The sequence below is a fragment of the Tubulanus polymorphus genome, chromosome 6, assembly GCF_964204645.1.
Source record: "Tubulanus polymorphus chromosome 6, tnTubPoly1.2, whole genome shotgun sequence".
NCBI lineage: Eukaryota > Metazoa > Nemertea > Palaeonemertea > Tubulaniformes > Tubulanidae > Tubulanus > Tubulanus polymorphus.
In genome coordinates, this window is record NC_134030.1 from 401,900 (window position 1) to 416,818 (window position 14,919).

At 38.9% G+C, this 14,919-nt stretch overlaps 1 protein-coding gene across 1 annotated transcript; it reads right to left on the reverse strand.

The window, feature by feature from the left end:
• Positions 1-23: 23 nt before the first annotated feature.
• LOC141907057 (succinate dehydrogenase [ubiquinone] cytochrome b small subunit B, mitochondrial-like) lies at positions 24-2,387 on the reverse strand. Its single transcript, XM_074796608.1, has 4 exons — positions 2,337-2,387; positions 1,804-1,986; positions 1,284-1,449; positions 24-957 (listed from the first exon to the last, which is right to left on the reverse strand). The coding sequence occupies exons 1-4, from the start codon at positions 2,368-2,370 to the stop codon at positions 756-758; spliced, it is 585 nt and encodes a 194-aa protein (XP_074652709.1). The 5' UTR covers positions 2,371-2,387; the 3' UTR covers positions 24-755.
• Positions 2,388-14,919: the final 12,532 nt, after the last annotated feature.

Below are 14,919 nucleotides of genomic sequence, written 5' to 3' on the forward strand. Positions count from 1 at the left end.
TCTTCTAACAAACTTAATATTTATTTTCACAAAGCTGTTTACTACTAAACGATACACATGTATTACAATATTACGATACACATGTATTACAATATTACGATACACATGTATTACAATATTACAGGTCAGATGATGATGACCAGTTTTTGATAATAGCACATTTTAATCAGTTCCAGCTTTAAATATTTTCACCCCCCACGCGATGGAGTCAATTAGTCTATTATAACCTTAAACTTTACGGTAATAAATTTAACTAAAAATCCAAGGATTTTTTGCGATGATGTAAAACTTGAAAATGTGCAAGGATTTTAATGATATATTTATATAATTACAACATGGAAAGCTGAAGGGTTCCCAGAGTCATAGGCTCACTTTATAAGGGGGTTCCCCGAGTCATAGGCTCTCTTTATAAGGGGGTTCCCCGAGTCATAGGCTCTCTTTATAAAGGGGTTCCCCGAGTCATAGGCTCTCTAGGGACCTTCAATAAAGTACGTATAATTCTCAACTCACTGCCCTGGTTATTGATCCCCGGAGTGGTGTGCAAGTATACTTTATCAATGACCCCTACTGTACCAATGACCTGGAACCAGTCCGTTATATCTCTATCGCGTGCAACTGCTGACAACCAGTCTAATAAGCGTTGATAATAAATAAATAATTCTCTTTTTTTAAGTTCATATGTAAAAATTCTGGTCTACAGTGACTCAGACGTAACTATAGCAACAGTTACTACGGCGATGACGATGGATATTGTTTTACTGTTCGATGGCTGGGGTTTTGTTTTTCTTATCGAGAGCCCAGAAGTATTTGACGGCACCGATGCAGCCGATATCGTTATAGTTAAACACGCAGATACCGGCAAAACCGAGCGCCGCAAATATCAATATCATCCATTCACACACCGCAGGGGGCAGCACTTTACGATGGATGTAGTCAACGGCAACAGTGTCTAAACCCCTACAATATAGAATGAAATAAATATCAGTATTGTAACACTAATCCAGCTGTTAGTATAGTGAGGGGAGGGAGAGGGGAGGAATGGGGAGGGAGGGGGGAGGGGAGGGAGGGGGGAGGGTAGTGAGAGGAGAGGGGTGGGTAGTGAGAGGAGAGGGGAGGGTAGTGAGGGGGGAGGGGAGGGAGGGAGAGGGGATGAGAGAGAGGAGAGGGAGGGAGAGGGTGTATACATACCAGTAACCATGTAACACTAATCCAGCTGCTAGTATAGGGAGGGGAGGAATGGGGAGGGGAGGAATGGGGAGGGGAGGGAGAGGGTGTATACATACCAGTAAGCATGTAACACTAATCCAGCTGCTAGTATATAATCCATTGCTGGATGCACATATATGAATGATGCTGGTATTAAAGGTATCAAAGCTGTAGCTAAATATCTCTCGACTTTCCAGTGAACAGATGGTCTCAGGTGTTGTTTAGCGGGATCTCCCCAAACCACTGAAAATACACATCAAACATGTCTATTCATCAGTGGATTCTAGATTTCAGAACGACCCACACTCCGTCTATATTCACACTGTCGTAACTTAAGCCCGAAAGTTCGTACAGAAGAACTAACTACATGAATATGCAATCGGCCCCTGGGACCAGTTGCACAGTCGTGACTTAAGTCCAAAAGTGGTCTTAAATCTAAAAACTGGTCTTAAGTTGTTAGATTGGCTATAGAACTAAGTTGGTCTGAGACTTGTCTTAAGTCTAAGCCATGACTGTGTAATCGGCCCTTGTTGCCAGGGATTCACAAACAGAAATCAGTTGCCGAGGTCGGAATCGAGGTCGACCTGTTTCACTTACTTGGATCAGAAAATCGACTTTTCTCTTTTTTACTTAAAAACACATTTGTCGTATGAATTCTGCGCTGTTGTGATGATTCAGCTGTACCCGCTACTACTGTTACTAATGGTAACGCCGGTCTACTTGTTACGGATGAGAATTTTGGCCTAAAAAGACCCGCAGTGCCAGTTGTCAGGCCGAACCCTGAAAATAGTGAAATATCAACCATATTAATACGTGTCAAGATCGACATCAGATCTGGAGATTGAGAACGTGCAGGCCAGGGATAGAAATTGAGTCTGAGGATAAGGTGCATTCGGTAGAGAATGCAAGGTTCCAACACTACTGTCAGTGTCACTAGCACCAGTAGAGTAGGCACAGGCAGGAGTAAACGCCAAGGACGCAAGGTCAAATAAAAACCTATTTGTTACGCAACAACTTCGCATTGAGGAGTGAGAATAGAAATCGAAATTATAAATATATAGAATATAGAATCAAACAGTGAAATATAGAGTTAATTGGTGTTTACGGTAACTAGTTACGGTGATATTTACCTCTAGAACCGAGACGAAATACAAGACCGTTCATCTTTACCAGTGTACGGATCCGGACTCGTGGAGCGGACCGGCGCGATAGAAAAATGAAAATGGTTATTCGTACGGATTGCTCCGATGACTCCGTTTCCTTACGGGACCTGTGTGGAGAAAACTCAAGTCATTGAAGGTCATTCTGGAAGACGAACTACGGCAATCCAATCCATAGCCCGTGGTGTAGTATTACTGCATGTATTTGCCACGTAACGCTCATGCATTCCGAAAAAACAAGTCCTCTATCATATCATCATATCGTATCATAATTTACCGTCAATTGAAGGCATGTAAGCCTCTCTTGCATTGAAACTAAGTGTACTCGTAAGGTAGGCACTTAAGGTGTCCTCTTAGTGTTCCTTTTTTATGAGGGTGCTGTCATGAGATTAAAGTCTATATTTTTTCTTAGTGATTTAAAGTTTTCTTTTTTAAATTTCGTAGTCAAATTTCATTCTTAGAAGTCCTGATAGCTATTTTTTCTCTCGCTTAGTGTAGCCCTGATTTAGTGTGTTGTTTATTAACATGGCTGATTCCCACCCATGGCAGTTGATTCAGACCCCTCTAATGAGGAGCCGCTCGATATTTCGCTGATATCAACCCATTCATCTGACACTTGGTCATCCGATGAGTCCATTTGAAATCTCACAATATTTCTCAGAAGATTTTTGTAGTCTGGTCGATCCTTTGCACTATTTCTCGGCTAATTTTCTGTAGAGCATGCTTCAGTCTTGTTGTTTGTTTCAATGGTCTGTTAGAAGTTTTCGATGTTTTTCGCTGTTTGTTTTGTAACCGCTGTTCCTGTGTCCAGTTCGGAGTGATACTAACAGCATTGAGATTACTATCGTTTGTTTTCCGAAAATTTAAATATGCTTGTAAGATTAGTTGTTTTTCTGAAGTTGTTGAAAGGATAACTCTCATTGGCCTTGGCCTTCATCCCGTTTTCCGAGCCGTGTCACGTGTCGAGGTTTGGCAATTTTTCCTCCGAGCCCCAAACATTTCATTAGATTTTCAATTATTGTTGATTCAGAATTTTCACGGCTTTCAGAGTCAGCTATTTTTGGTTCCTCAATATTATGAATTATAATATGCGTTCGACGCTTATCCATTTCTTCCAGATCTCGCTTGAATTTCTTGAGTTGATCTAACAGCTGTGTGGAATAGATCGAAAATGTCGTTTTTGATTTGTGGAAAGTAGTTTTTCGCCGTATTCGCAGTTTGCTATCATGTGTATAGTGAAGAGGATGTGCCGTGGAATATCAATTGAATCAATCGACACTTTATTTCAGATTGTTTTTTTTTCTTGTACGTCCTTCTCTAGAAATACAACTAGTTATTTCTTTTCGAAATTTTCTTAAACTGATGAAATACACGATGAAATTAATTGCATTGTTTGACGTTTCAAGTGTGGATGTTGACAATGTGATGATTTGAAGCATGTAAGGTTTACGGGGCCACATTAGAATTGACGGTCTCGTATGTAGAACAGTACTGACCATATTATTAGGTAGCGATAGAAATAAATAAACGCATGTTATCGCAACAAGATTTTTAATACAGGCGCGGTCTTGTTTGGACATATTTTGTACAGTTTTCCGAGAAGATTTCACTGATCGCGACGCCAGTTTTATAGCGATTATGATAATACACGAAACGCTTATGAAGTACGGAGCAAAGCAAAGAGTAATCAGTTTGATTACAGTTATAGCTGTCCTGAATACGGCATTCTCTGCAGATCGGAAATTAGGAAATATTATACAGTTTTTGGTTCCGTCTGCGGCGTAAGTATGGATGCCATATACGTTGAACATAGCGCCCTCTACCAGTAAAACAACGATCCACTGGCAGACGATCACGTATCGACGCCGTGTTTTGGTAAAAGTTGTCGAAGCTTTCAGAGGTATAGAAATAGCAAGCGACCTTTCTACGGCAAAGACGCACAACGTCCACGTCGATAGTTTTATCGAAACGTTGACTGTGATGAGTAAAAACTTACAAACAAATTCGGAAATCGTGTAAAAGACATATATACCGAAGCCGGTATTCGAAGCGTAGCTGATCTTTTCCAACAATTTCAGTGACATCGAGTTCAAGTATATAATATCTGATGTAGCCAATGAGATTAAGTATTGAACACTGGGACCGTCTAGTTCATTACGCAGTCGGACTAGTAAAACTAGTGTCAGAAAGCTGCCGACACTACCGACAATCATCACGAGATATATTAGTAAACTGTACGTGTACCAGACGGTCGACTGCCAATGCTCCGAAGGCGACTGCAGAAAAAATGAACGATTCATGATTCCGTCAAAAAGATTAAATTAATCCAAGCGCGCCTCTGTAAAAATGAGCTTAATACGTGAATGTTAGTGAGTGATGCGTGCCGGCCGGTCGGTCTAATTATAACCTAATGACGTATCAGTAACGCACATATAACGACGTAAATTAATTTGCTCTGAACATCACACATCACACAATTTATATGTGGATTACAAACAGTGTGATGTGCAATGTTTGAACTACAAACAAACAATGTCGACTAGCCCCATTTGTCGTGGATTGTCATCCCGTTAGATGCGGGCAAAATAGGCAAAATTATCCACGAAAGATTTTATATCATCAAAATGTCTAACAAACTCACGGTCATTCGGGACGGTCATTCGGCGGAGTCATGAAAACAGTGCGGGACTTTTTTGTGAGTTCAAAAGATAACATAAGACACACTAACTATCCGTGTGGAACGAGAGAAACCCCCACAATAAATTCAGCCTAAACATTTCCCCTGATGATGGCCGAAACGTTGCACAAAAGTACGCCTGATGATGGCTAATAGTCTTTAGCCGAAACGTTGCGCAAATATATATAACTCTTCTATTCAAGTTTCTCGTTTTGGCTGAACTTATTGCGGGATTTCTCTCGTTGAAACTTTTAATTTTGGAAACTTTCCTTTTCCCTGAAGTGGCGAGTATATTACCATCTAAAAATCAGTTTGGGTATATAACCACGGACCAAAGAGTCCATGGTTTAACCATTCACCAAAATGGTTTTTATGTTCATGTTATATAACCATGGACCACGAAGATAACGCTCATGCATTCCGAAAATCAAGTCCTCTATCATAATTTACCGTCAGTTGAAGGCCTGTAAAGGCCATGACTAAACAGCTTCTCTTGCTTTGAAACAAGTGTACTCGTAAGGTAGGCACTTAACGTGCCCTCTTAGTGTTCCTTTTTTATGAGGGTGCTGTCATGAGATTAAAGTCTATATTTTTTCTTAGTGATTAAAAGTTTTCTTTTTTAATTTCGTAGTCAAATTTCATTGTTAGAAGTCCTGATAGCTATTTTTTTCTTTCGCTTAGTGTAGCCCTGATTTAGTGTGTTGTTTATTTACATGGCTGATTCCCACCCATGGCAGTTGATTCAGACCCCTCTAATGAGGAGCCGCTCGATATTTCGCTGATATCAACCCATTCATCTGACACTTGGTCATCCGATGAGTCCATTTGAAATCTCACAATATTTCTCAGAAGATTTTTGTAGTCTGGTCGATCCTTTGCACTATTTCTCGGCTAATTTTCTGTAGAGCATGCTTCAGTCTTGTTGTTTATTTCAATGGTTTGTTAGAATTTTTCGATGTTTTTCGCTGTTTGTTTTGTAACCGCTGTTCCTGTGTCCAGTTCGGAGTGATACTAACAGCATTGAGATTACTATCGTTTGTTTTACGCAAACTTAAATATGCTTGTAAGATTAGTTGTTTTTCTGAAGTTGTTGAAAGGATAACTCTCATTGGCCTTGGCCTTCATCCCGTTTTCCGAGCCGTGTCACGTGTCGAGGTTTGGCAATTTTTCCTCCGAGCCCCAAACATTTCATTAGATTTTCAATTATTGTTGATTCAGAATTTTCACGGCTTTCAGAGTCAGCTATTTTTGGTTCCTCAATATTATGAATTATAATATGCGTTCGACGCTTATCCATTTCTTCCAGATCTCGCTTGAATTTCTTGAGTTGATCTAACAGCTGTGTGGAATAGATCGAAAATGTCGTTTTTGATTTGTGGAAAGTAGTTTTTCGCCGTATTCGCAGTTTGCTATCATGTGTATTGTGTAGAGGATGTGCCGTGGAATATCAATTGAATCAATCGACACTTTATTTCAGATTCTTTTTTTTTCTTGTGCATCCTTCTCTAGAAATACAACTAGTTATTTCTTTTCGAAATTTTCTTAAACTGATGAAATACACGATGAAATTAATTGCATTGTTTGACGTTTCAAGTGTGGATGTTGACAATGTGATGATTTGAAGCATGTAAGGTTTACGGGGCCACATTAGAATTGACGGTCTCGTATGTAGAACAGTACTGACCATATTATTAGGTAGCGATAGAAATAAATAAACGCATGTTATCGCAACAAGATTTTTAATACAGGCGCGGTCTTGTTTGGACATATTTTGTACAGTTTTCCGAGAAGATTTCACTGATCGCGACGCCAGTTTTATAGCGATTATGATAATACACGAAACGCTTATGAAATACGGAGCAAAGCAAAGAGTAATTAGTCTGATTGCAGTTATAGCTTTCCTGAATACGGCTTTCTCTGCAGATCGGAAATTAGGAAATATTATGCAGTTTTTGGTTCCGTCTGCGGCGTAAGTATGGATGCCATATACGTTGAACATAGCGCCCTCTACCAGTAAAACAACGATCCACTGGCAGACGATCACGTATCGACGCCGTGTTTTGGTAAAAGTTGTCGAAGCTTTCAGAGGTATAGAAATAGCAAGCGACCTTTCTACGGCAAAGACGCACAACGTCCACGTCGATAGTTTTATCGAAACGTTGACTGTGATGAGTAAAAACTTACAAACAAATTCGGAAATCGTGTAAAAGACATATATACCGAAGCCGGTATTCGAAGCGTAGCTGATCTTTTCCAACAATTTCAGTGACATCGAGTTCAAGTATATAATATCTGATGTAGCCAATGAGATTAAGTATTGAACACTGGGACCGTCTAGTTCATTACGCAGTCGGACTAGTAAAACTAGTGTCAGAAAGCTGCCGACACTACCGCCAATCATCACGAGATATATTAGTAAACTGTACGTGTACCAGACGGTCGACTGCCAATGCTCCGAAGGCGACTGCAGAAAAAATGAACGATTCATGATTCCGTCAAAAAGATGAAATTAATCCAAGCGCGCCTCTGTAAAAATGAGCTTAATACGTACATGATAGTGAGTGATGCGTGCCGGCCGGTCGGTCTAATTATAACCTAATGACGTATTAGTCACGCACATATAACGACGTAAATTAATTTGCTCTGAACATCACACATCACACAATTTATTTGTGGATTACAAACAGTGTGATGTGTAATGTTTGAACTACAAACAAACAATGTCGACTATCCCCATTTGTCGTGGATTGTCATCCCGTTAGATGCGGGCAAAATAGGCAAAATTATCCACGAAAGATTTTATATCATCAAAATGTCTAACAAACTCACGGTCATTCGGGACGGGCATTCGGCGGAGTCATGAAAACAGTGCGGGACTTTTTTGTGAGATGCTCACAAGTTCAAAAGATAACATAAGACACACTAACTATCCGTGTGGAACGAGAGAAATAAATTCAGCCTAAACATTTCCCCTGATGATGGCTAATAGTCTTTAGCCGAAACGTTGCGCAAATATATATAACTCTTCTATTCAAGTTTTACGTTTTGGCTGAACTTATTGTGGGATTACTCTCGTTGAAACTTTTAATTTTGGAAACTTTCCTTTTCCCTGAAGTGGCGAGTATATTACCATCTAAAAATCAGTTTGGGTATATAACCACGGACCAAAGAGTCCATGGTTTAACCATTCACCAAAATGGTTTTTATGTTCATGTTATATAACCATGGACCACGAAGATAACGCTCATGCATTCCGAAAATCAAGTCCTCTATCATAATTTACCGTCAGTTGAAGGCCTGTAAAGGCCATGACTAAACAGCTTCTCTTGCTTTGAAACAAGTGTACTCGTAAGGTAGGCACTTAAGGTGCCCTCTTAGTGTTCCTTTTTTATGAGGGTGCTGTCATGAGATTAAAGTCTACATTTTTTTTTAGTGATTAAAAGTTTTTTTTTTTAAATTTCGTAGTCAAATTTCATTGTTAGAAGTCCTGATAGCTATTTTTTTCTTTCGCTTAGTGTAGCCCTGATTTAGTGTGTTGTTTATTTACATGGCTGATTCCCACCCATGGCAGTTGATTCAGACCCCTCTAATGAGGAGCCGCACGATATTTCGCTGATATCAACCCATTCATCTGACACTTGGTCATCCGATGAGTCCATTTGAAATCTCACAATATTTCTCAGAAGATTTTTGTAGTCTGGTCGATCCTTTGCACTATTTCTCGGCTAATTTTCTGTAGAGCATGCTTCAGTCTTGTTGTTTGTTTCAATGGTCTGTTAGAAGTTTTCGATGTTTTTCGCTGTTTGTTTTGTAACCGCTGTTCCTGTGTCCAGTTCGGAGTGATACTAACAGCATTGAGATTACTATCGTTTGTTTTACGCAAACTTAAATATGCTTGTAAGATTAGTTGTTTTTCTGAAGTTGTTGAAAGGATAACTCTCATTGGCCTTGGCCTTCATCCCGTTTTCCGAGCCGTGTCACGTGTCGAGGTTTGGCAATTTTTCCTCCGAGCCCCAAACATTTCATTAGATTTTCAATTATTGTTGATTCAGAATTTTCACGGCTTTCAGAGTCAGCTATTTTTGGTTCCTCAATATTATGAATTATAATATGCGTTCGACGCTTATCCATTTCTTCCAGATTTCGCTTGAATTTCTTGAGTTGATCTAACAGCTGTGTGGAATAGATCGAAAATGTCGTTTTTGATTTGTGGAAAGTAGTTTTTCGCCGTATTCGCAGTTTGCTATCACGTGTATAGGGTAGAGGATGTGCCGTGGAATATCAATTGAATCAATCGACACTTTATTTCAGATTCTTTTTTTTTCTTGTACGTCCTTCTCTAGAAATACAACTAGTTATTTCTTTTCGAAATTTTCTAAAACTGATGAAATACACGATGAAATTAATTGCATTGTTTGACGTTTCAAGTGTGGATGTTGACAATGTGATGATTTGAAGCATGTAAGGTTTACGGGGCCACATTAGAATTGACGGTCTCGTATACAGAACAGTACTGACCATATTATTAGGTAGCGATAGAAATAAATAAACGCATGTTATCGCAACAAGATTTTTAATACAGGCGCGGTCTTGTTTGGACATATTTTGTACAGTTTTCCGAGAAGATTTCACTGATCGCGACGCCAGTTTTATAGCGATTATGGTAATACACGAAACGCTTATGAAATACGGAGCAAAGCAAAGAGTAATTAGTCTGATTGCAGTTATAGCTTTCCTGAATACGGCATTCTCTGCAGATCGGAAATTAGGAAATATTATGCAGTTTTTGGTTCCGTCTGCGGCGTAAGTATGGATGCCATATACGTTGAACATAGCGCCCTCTACCAGTAAAACAACGATCCACTGGCAGACGATCACGTATCGACGCCGTGTTTTGGTAAAAGTTGTCGAAGCTTTCAGAGGTATAGAAATAGCAAGCGACCTTTCTACGGCAAAGACGCACAACGTCCACGTCGATAGTTTTATCGAAACGTTGACTGTGATGAGTAAAAACTTACAAACAAATTCGGAAATCGTGTAAAAGACATATATACCGAAGCCGGTATTCGAAGCGTAGCTGATCTTTTCCAACAATTTCAGTGACATCGAGTTCAAGTATATAATATCTGATGTAGCCAATGAGATTAAGTATTGAACACTGGGACCGTCTAGTTCATTACGCAGTCGGACTAGTAAAACTAGTGTCAGAAAGCTGCCGACACTACCGCCAATCATCACGAGATATATTAGTAAACTGTACGTGTACCAGACGGTCGACTGCCAATGCTCCGAAGGCGACTGCAGAAAAAATGAACGATTCATGATTCCGTCAAAAAGATGAAATTAATCCAAGCGCGCCTCTGTAAAAATGAGCTTAATACGTGAATGTTAGTGAGTGATGCGTGCCGGCCGGTCGGTCTAATTATAACCTAATGACGTATTAGTAACGCACATATAACGACGTAAATTAATTTGCTCTGAACATCACACATCACACAATTTATATGTGGATTACAAACAGTGTGATGTGCAATGTTTGAACTACAAACAAACAATGTCGACTATCCCCATTTGTCGTGGATTGTCATCCCGTTAGATGCGGGCAAAATAGGCAAAATTATCCACGAAAGATTTTATATCATCAAAATGTCTAACAAACTCACGGTCATTCGGGACGGTCATTCGGCGGAGTCATGAAAACAGTGCGGGACTTTTTTGTGAGATGCTCACAAGTTCAAAAGATAACATAAGACACACTAACTATCCGTGTGGAACGAGAGAAACCCCCACAATAAATTCAGCCTAAACATTTCCCCTGATGATGGCCGAAACGTTGCACAAAAGTACGCCTGATGATGGCTAATAGTCTTTAGCCGAAACGTTGCGCAAATATATATAACTCTTCTATTCAAGTTTCACGTTTTGGCTGAACTTATTGTGGGATTTCTCTCGTTGAAACTTTTAATTTTGGAAACTTTCCTTTTCCCTGAAGTGGCGAGTATATTACCATCTAAAAATCAGTTTGGGTATATAACCACGGACCAAAGAGTCCATGGTTTAACCATTCACCAAAATGGTTTTTATGTTCATGTTATATAACCATGGACCACGAAGATAACGCTCATGCATTCCGAAAATCAAGTCCTCTATCATAATTTACCGTCAGTTGAAGGCCTGTAAAGGCCATGACTAAACAGCTTCTCTTGCTTTGAAACTAAGTGTACTCGTAAGGTAGGCACTTAACGTGCCCTCTTAGTGTTCCTTTTTTATGAGGGTGCTGTCATGAGATTAAAGTCTATATTTTTTCTTAGTGATTAAAAGTTTTCTTTACTATGTACGATATTTCTCACTTGGAACGAATGGAATCCCTATCATATTGCGTTGTATACCGATGATCAATACTTTACCTGATGGGTGATACTTTGCAAGGTACCCTCGCAGGGAATCGAATGATTCTTTACTTCTCGGTTCAGCCAATTTCCCTCCTAACATTGCGCAATGGTCTCGCGCTGCCGAGAGAACCTTCTTCGGGTTTGTCACTGGTTGATACCACCCGGTGCCAACACGTACTGTAAATTCGTCTGGGCTCCTGATTCCTTATTACAGAATGGTTAAAAAAAAACGAAAAATAAATGAATAAGAATAAAGCTAAAAGGAAATCTAGATATTGGAAGAAATTCATCATCAAAAGGCAGTTTCAAGGAAGATAGACTTTATCTATTATGACTCTGTTATTAATCTCAGAGTTTCAGAGTCAATAATGACGACGATATTTCGTGTCTCTGCTGGTGAAGTTTAGTTAGAAATTTAAAATACCTCGGAGAACGTCTGAACAAAAGTCTTGATAATTTCATTTTTGAAAGTTCGCTAACAAGATGTCTGATATCTGGTGTTTGTGGTGCATTTACGATTGGAAATGTCTCAGGTGAAGAATATGCGAAGTGTGGAGATTAAAAAACTTTTTTGCCTTACCTGAGCTATCTTTAATGTAAACCTCTTCGCCACTAGAGGGCGCTATAGCTTTGATCAATAGATCGTAGAGTTGACAATGTTCAGCGTGAAAACTGATCCCGACACAGAGGATCCCTTCTTGCGAACACAAACCCAAACATTGAAATTCGAACTGGACGTTACTGACATTTTTGTACGCCCCTAGAGTTGAGCGGACGACTTTTATTCGTTGGTAGATAAACGAAGTCTTCCCAGAAGTCGTAGATTCAATTGGGGTCCGAGCATAAAACAGAACCCACAACGCGAAGACGGTTTTTCGTATGTTTGTTGCAGCCATTTTGTCGTGGTGTTAATTCAGTTTTACATAGATCCAGTAATAGATAGACTATGTGAATATCGTCTCATTGTCTATGCATGTATTTTTAGGGTGAGGAAAAAAGCGATATATTGATTAACGTAGAAAAAATGTAGCTGGTGAATTAGTGGTGAATTAGTGGTGAATTAGTGGTGAATTAGTGGTGAATTAGAATAAACTGGTGAATTTCTTAATGAAACAGGAACTCTATAAATTTAAAGATTACTATTATCATCGATTATACTCCGACTTTTGATTTGACAAAGGCGTTTTTACAAGTAATTGAGAATCAGATTCACTTCTCATTCACTGGGAATAGAACGCAATTCTAATCGAGCTGCGAATGGTGTATTGGAAATGGTTGAAAATTCTTTCATTTCTTCTCATTTCTTGATAACAGATTATCAATGTTTTATCTAAGTTAACTCTGTAGACGATCATGAAATTTTTACTATATTCCCTAATTGTGTTCGCTACGTCCAAAAATCAAGTTCCTCTTGTTTGTCTTATAAGTGGAATAATATTCTACAGGTTTTATAACCGATTCCTGTAGACGATTCAAGCAATGAATTTATGAGCTCAATTCACGACAATACGCGATCATATTGAGCAAATAATAAGCGATCTGTCGTTTACGCAAGGGTGATATGCACCAGTTGCTGTCTATGTTCTTAGCCAAACGCGATGCATCAGCGAAATCATGATTGTGTGTTTATGCAGTTTGCGCAAGTGAATAAATATTCGAAAGAACAATAACTGGTCTTACAGCAGTGATAGCAGGAATCACAACTCAAATACGCCAACACGCCAAAGACTGATTATTGGTATCATTTCTGATAGCTTATTCCACGTCCTACGTGTCATAGATTTTTTTTTAAGATTTTATTTATTATAGTGGCATGAGCAACATGCATAGATATGATGTGTTTCAATTGTTATAACCTGCGTCCGGCCCAAATGTCGACTTACAAATCGTTCTTCAGAAATTAGTTGGTACAGGATTGCCAACCACAGTAAAATATGTGTTCAGTGCTTCATCTGAGACATTTTTAATTGAAAATGAACTACAAACACCAGATATTAGACATTTTATCAGCACACTTTCAAAAACTGATCGTCCACACTTCACATGTGTTCAGTGCTTCATCTGAGACATTTTTAATTGAAAATGAACTACAAACACCAGATATTAGACATTTTATCAGCACACTTTCAAAAACTGATCGTCCACACTTCACATGTGTTCAGTGCTTCACCTGAGACATTTTTAATTGAAAATGAACTAAAAACACCAGATATTAGACATTTTATCAGCACACTTTCAAAAACTGATCGTCCACACTTCACATGTGTTCAGTGCTTCATCTGAGACATTTTTAATTGAAAATGAACTACAAACACCAGATATTAGACATTTTATCAGCACACTTTCAAAAACTGATCGTCCACACTTCACATGTGTTCAGTGCTTCACCTGAGACATTTTTAATTGAAAATGAACTACAAACACCAGATATTAGACATTTTATCAGCACACTTTCAAAAACTGATCGTCCACACTTCACATGTGTTCAGTGCTTCACCTGAGACATTTTCAATTAAAAATAATTAACGAGACGAGTAGTAGTGTATAGGTTCAATATTTATTTGACGCACGAGCTTTCGCTTTTAATGAATAGAAGCTTCATCATGTGAATGAGTTGTTAGTTAAAAATTAACAACAAACACCAGATATTAGATATTTTATCAGCACACTTTCAAAAACCGATCGTGTGCAGATAAAATGTCTAATATCTGGTGTTCGTAGTACATTTCCAATTAGAAATATCTCAGGTAAACAGGCACTGAACACATGTGAAGTGTGGACGATCAGTTTATGAAAGTATGCTGATAAAATGTCGTCAGACGTCTTCTATCACTTTCACTGAAAATATCTTATGAAATGAAATACAAGGTGAGGCAAAAACGTCTAAAAGATTGACAATTTCTAGAACGGTGTATCTAAGTCGATTAGATAAACCAGAAAGTGCTCTTTCCAGGCAACGGATCGATATCTACAGAGAAAACTATTTTCAACAACTAATGCGGACCCCGAAACCGTGTGGCAATTGGGTATCACACTTGCGGTAAAATGGGCGTCCAACAGGCGCGTTTGTAAATAATCTGCGCTTCGAATTTGTCTCGTTTTGTATCGAAAGCGAAGCAAATTGATAATCAACATAAACAACAAAGAGCCCAAGAGGGGGCGCTGAATATTGATTGTTATGTTGTTTGAACACATTTGGATTCACGGGTCTAATAAACATGCTGTTGTTCCACGATTTACCAAATAATAATGTGTGTTTTATTCGATTCTAAGAAAGTAAACTTTTGCATCATTGTTGACAAACGTTCTCTGTGAGAACGACCTTTCACAATGTCCCTGGAAAACCAAAACACATGTGAAGTGTGGACGATCAGTTTTTGAAAGGTCGATGATAAAATGTCTAATGTCTGGTGTCTAATGTCTAATGTCTAATGTTTTATGTCTAGAACAACCTTTCACAATGTCCCTCGAAAACCAAAACACA

Coding starts and splice junctions, on each gene's coding strand:
- LOC141907057 (XM_074796608.1), bottom strand. CDS start 2,370: ATGAACGGTCTTGTATTTCGTCTCGGTTCTAGAG. Junction 1,987..2,336: donor ATTTCGTCTCGGTTCTAGAG/GTAAATATCACC, acceptor CACTATTTTCAG/GGTTCGGCCTGACAACTGGC. Junction 1,450..1,803: donor AAGTCGATTTTCTGATCCAA/GTAAGTGAAACA, acceptor GTGTATTTTCAG/TGGTTTGGGGAGATCCCGCT.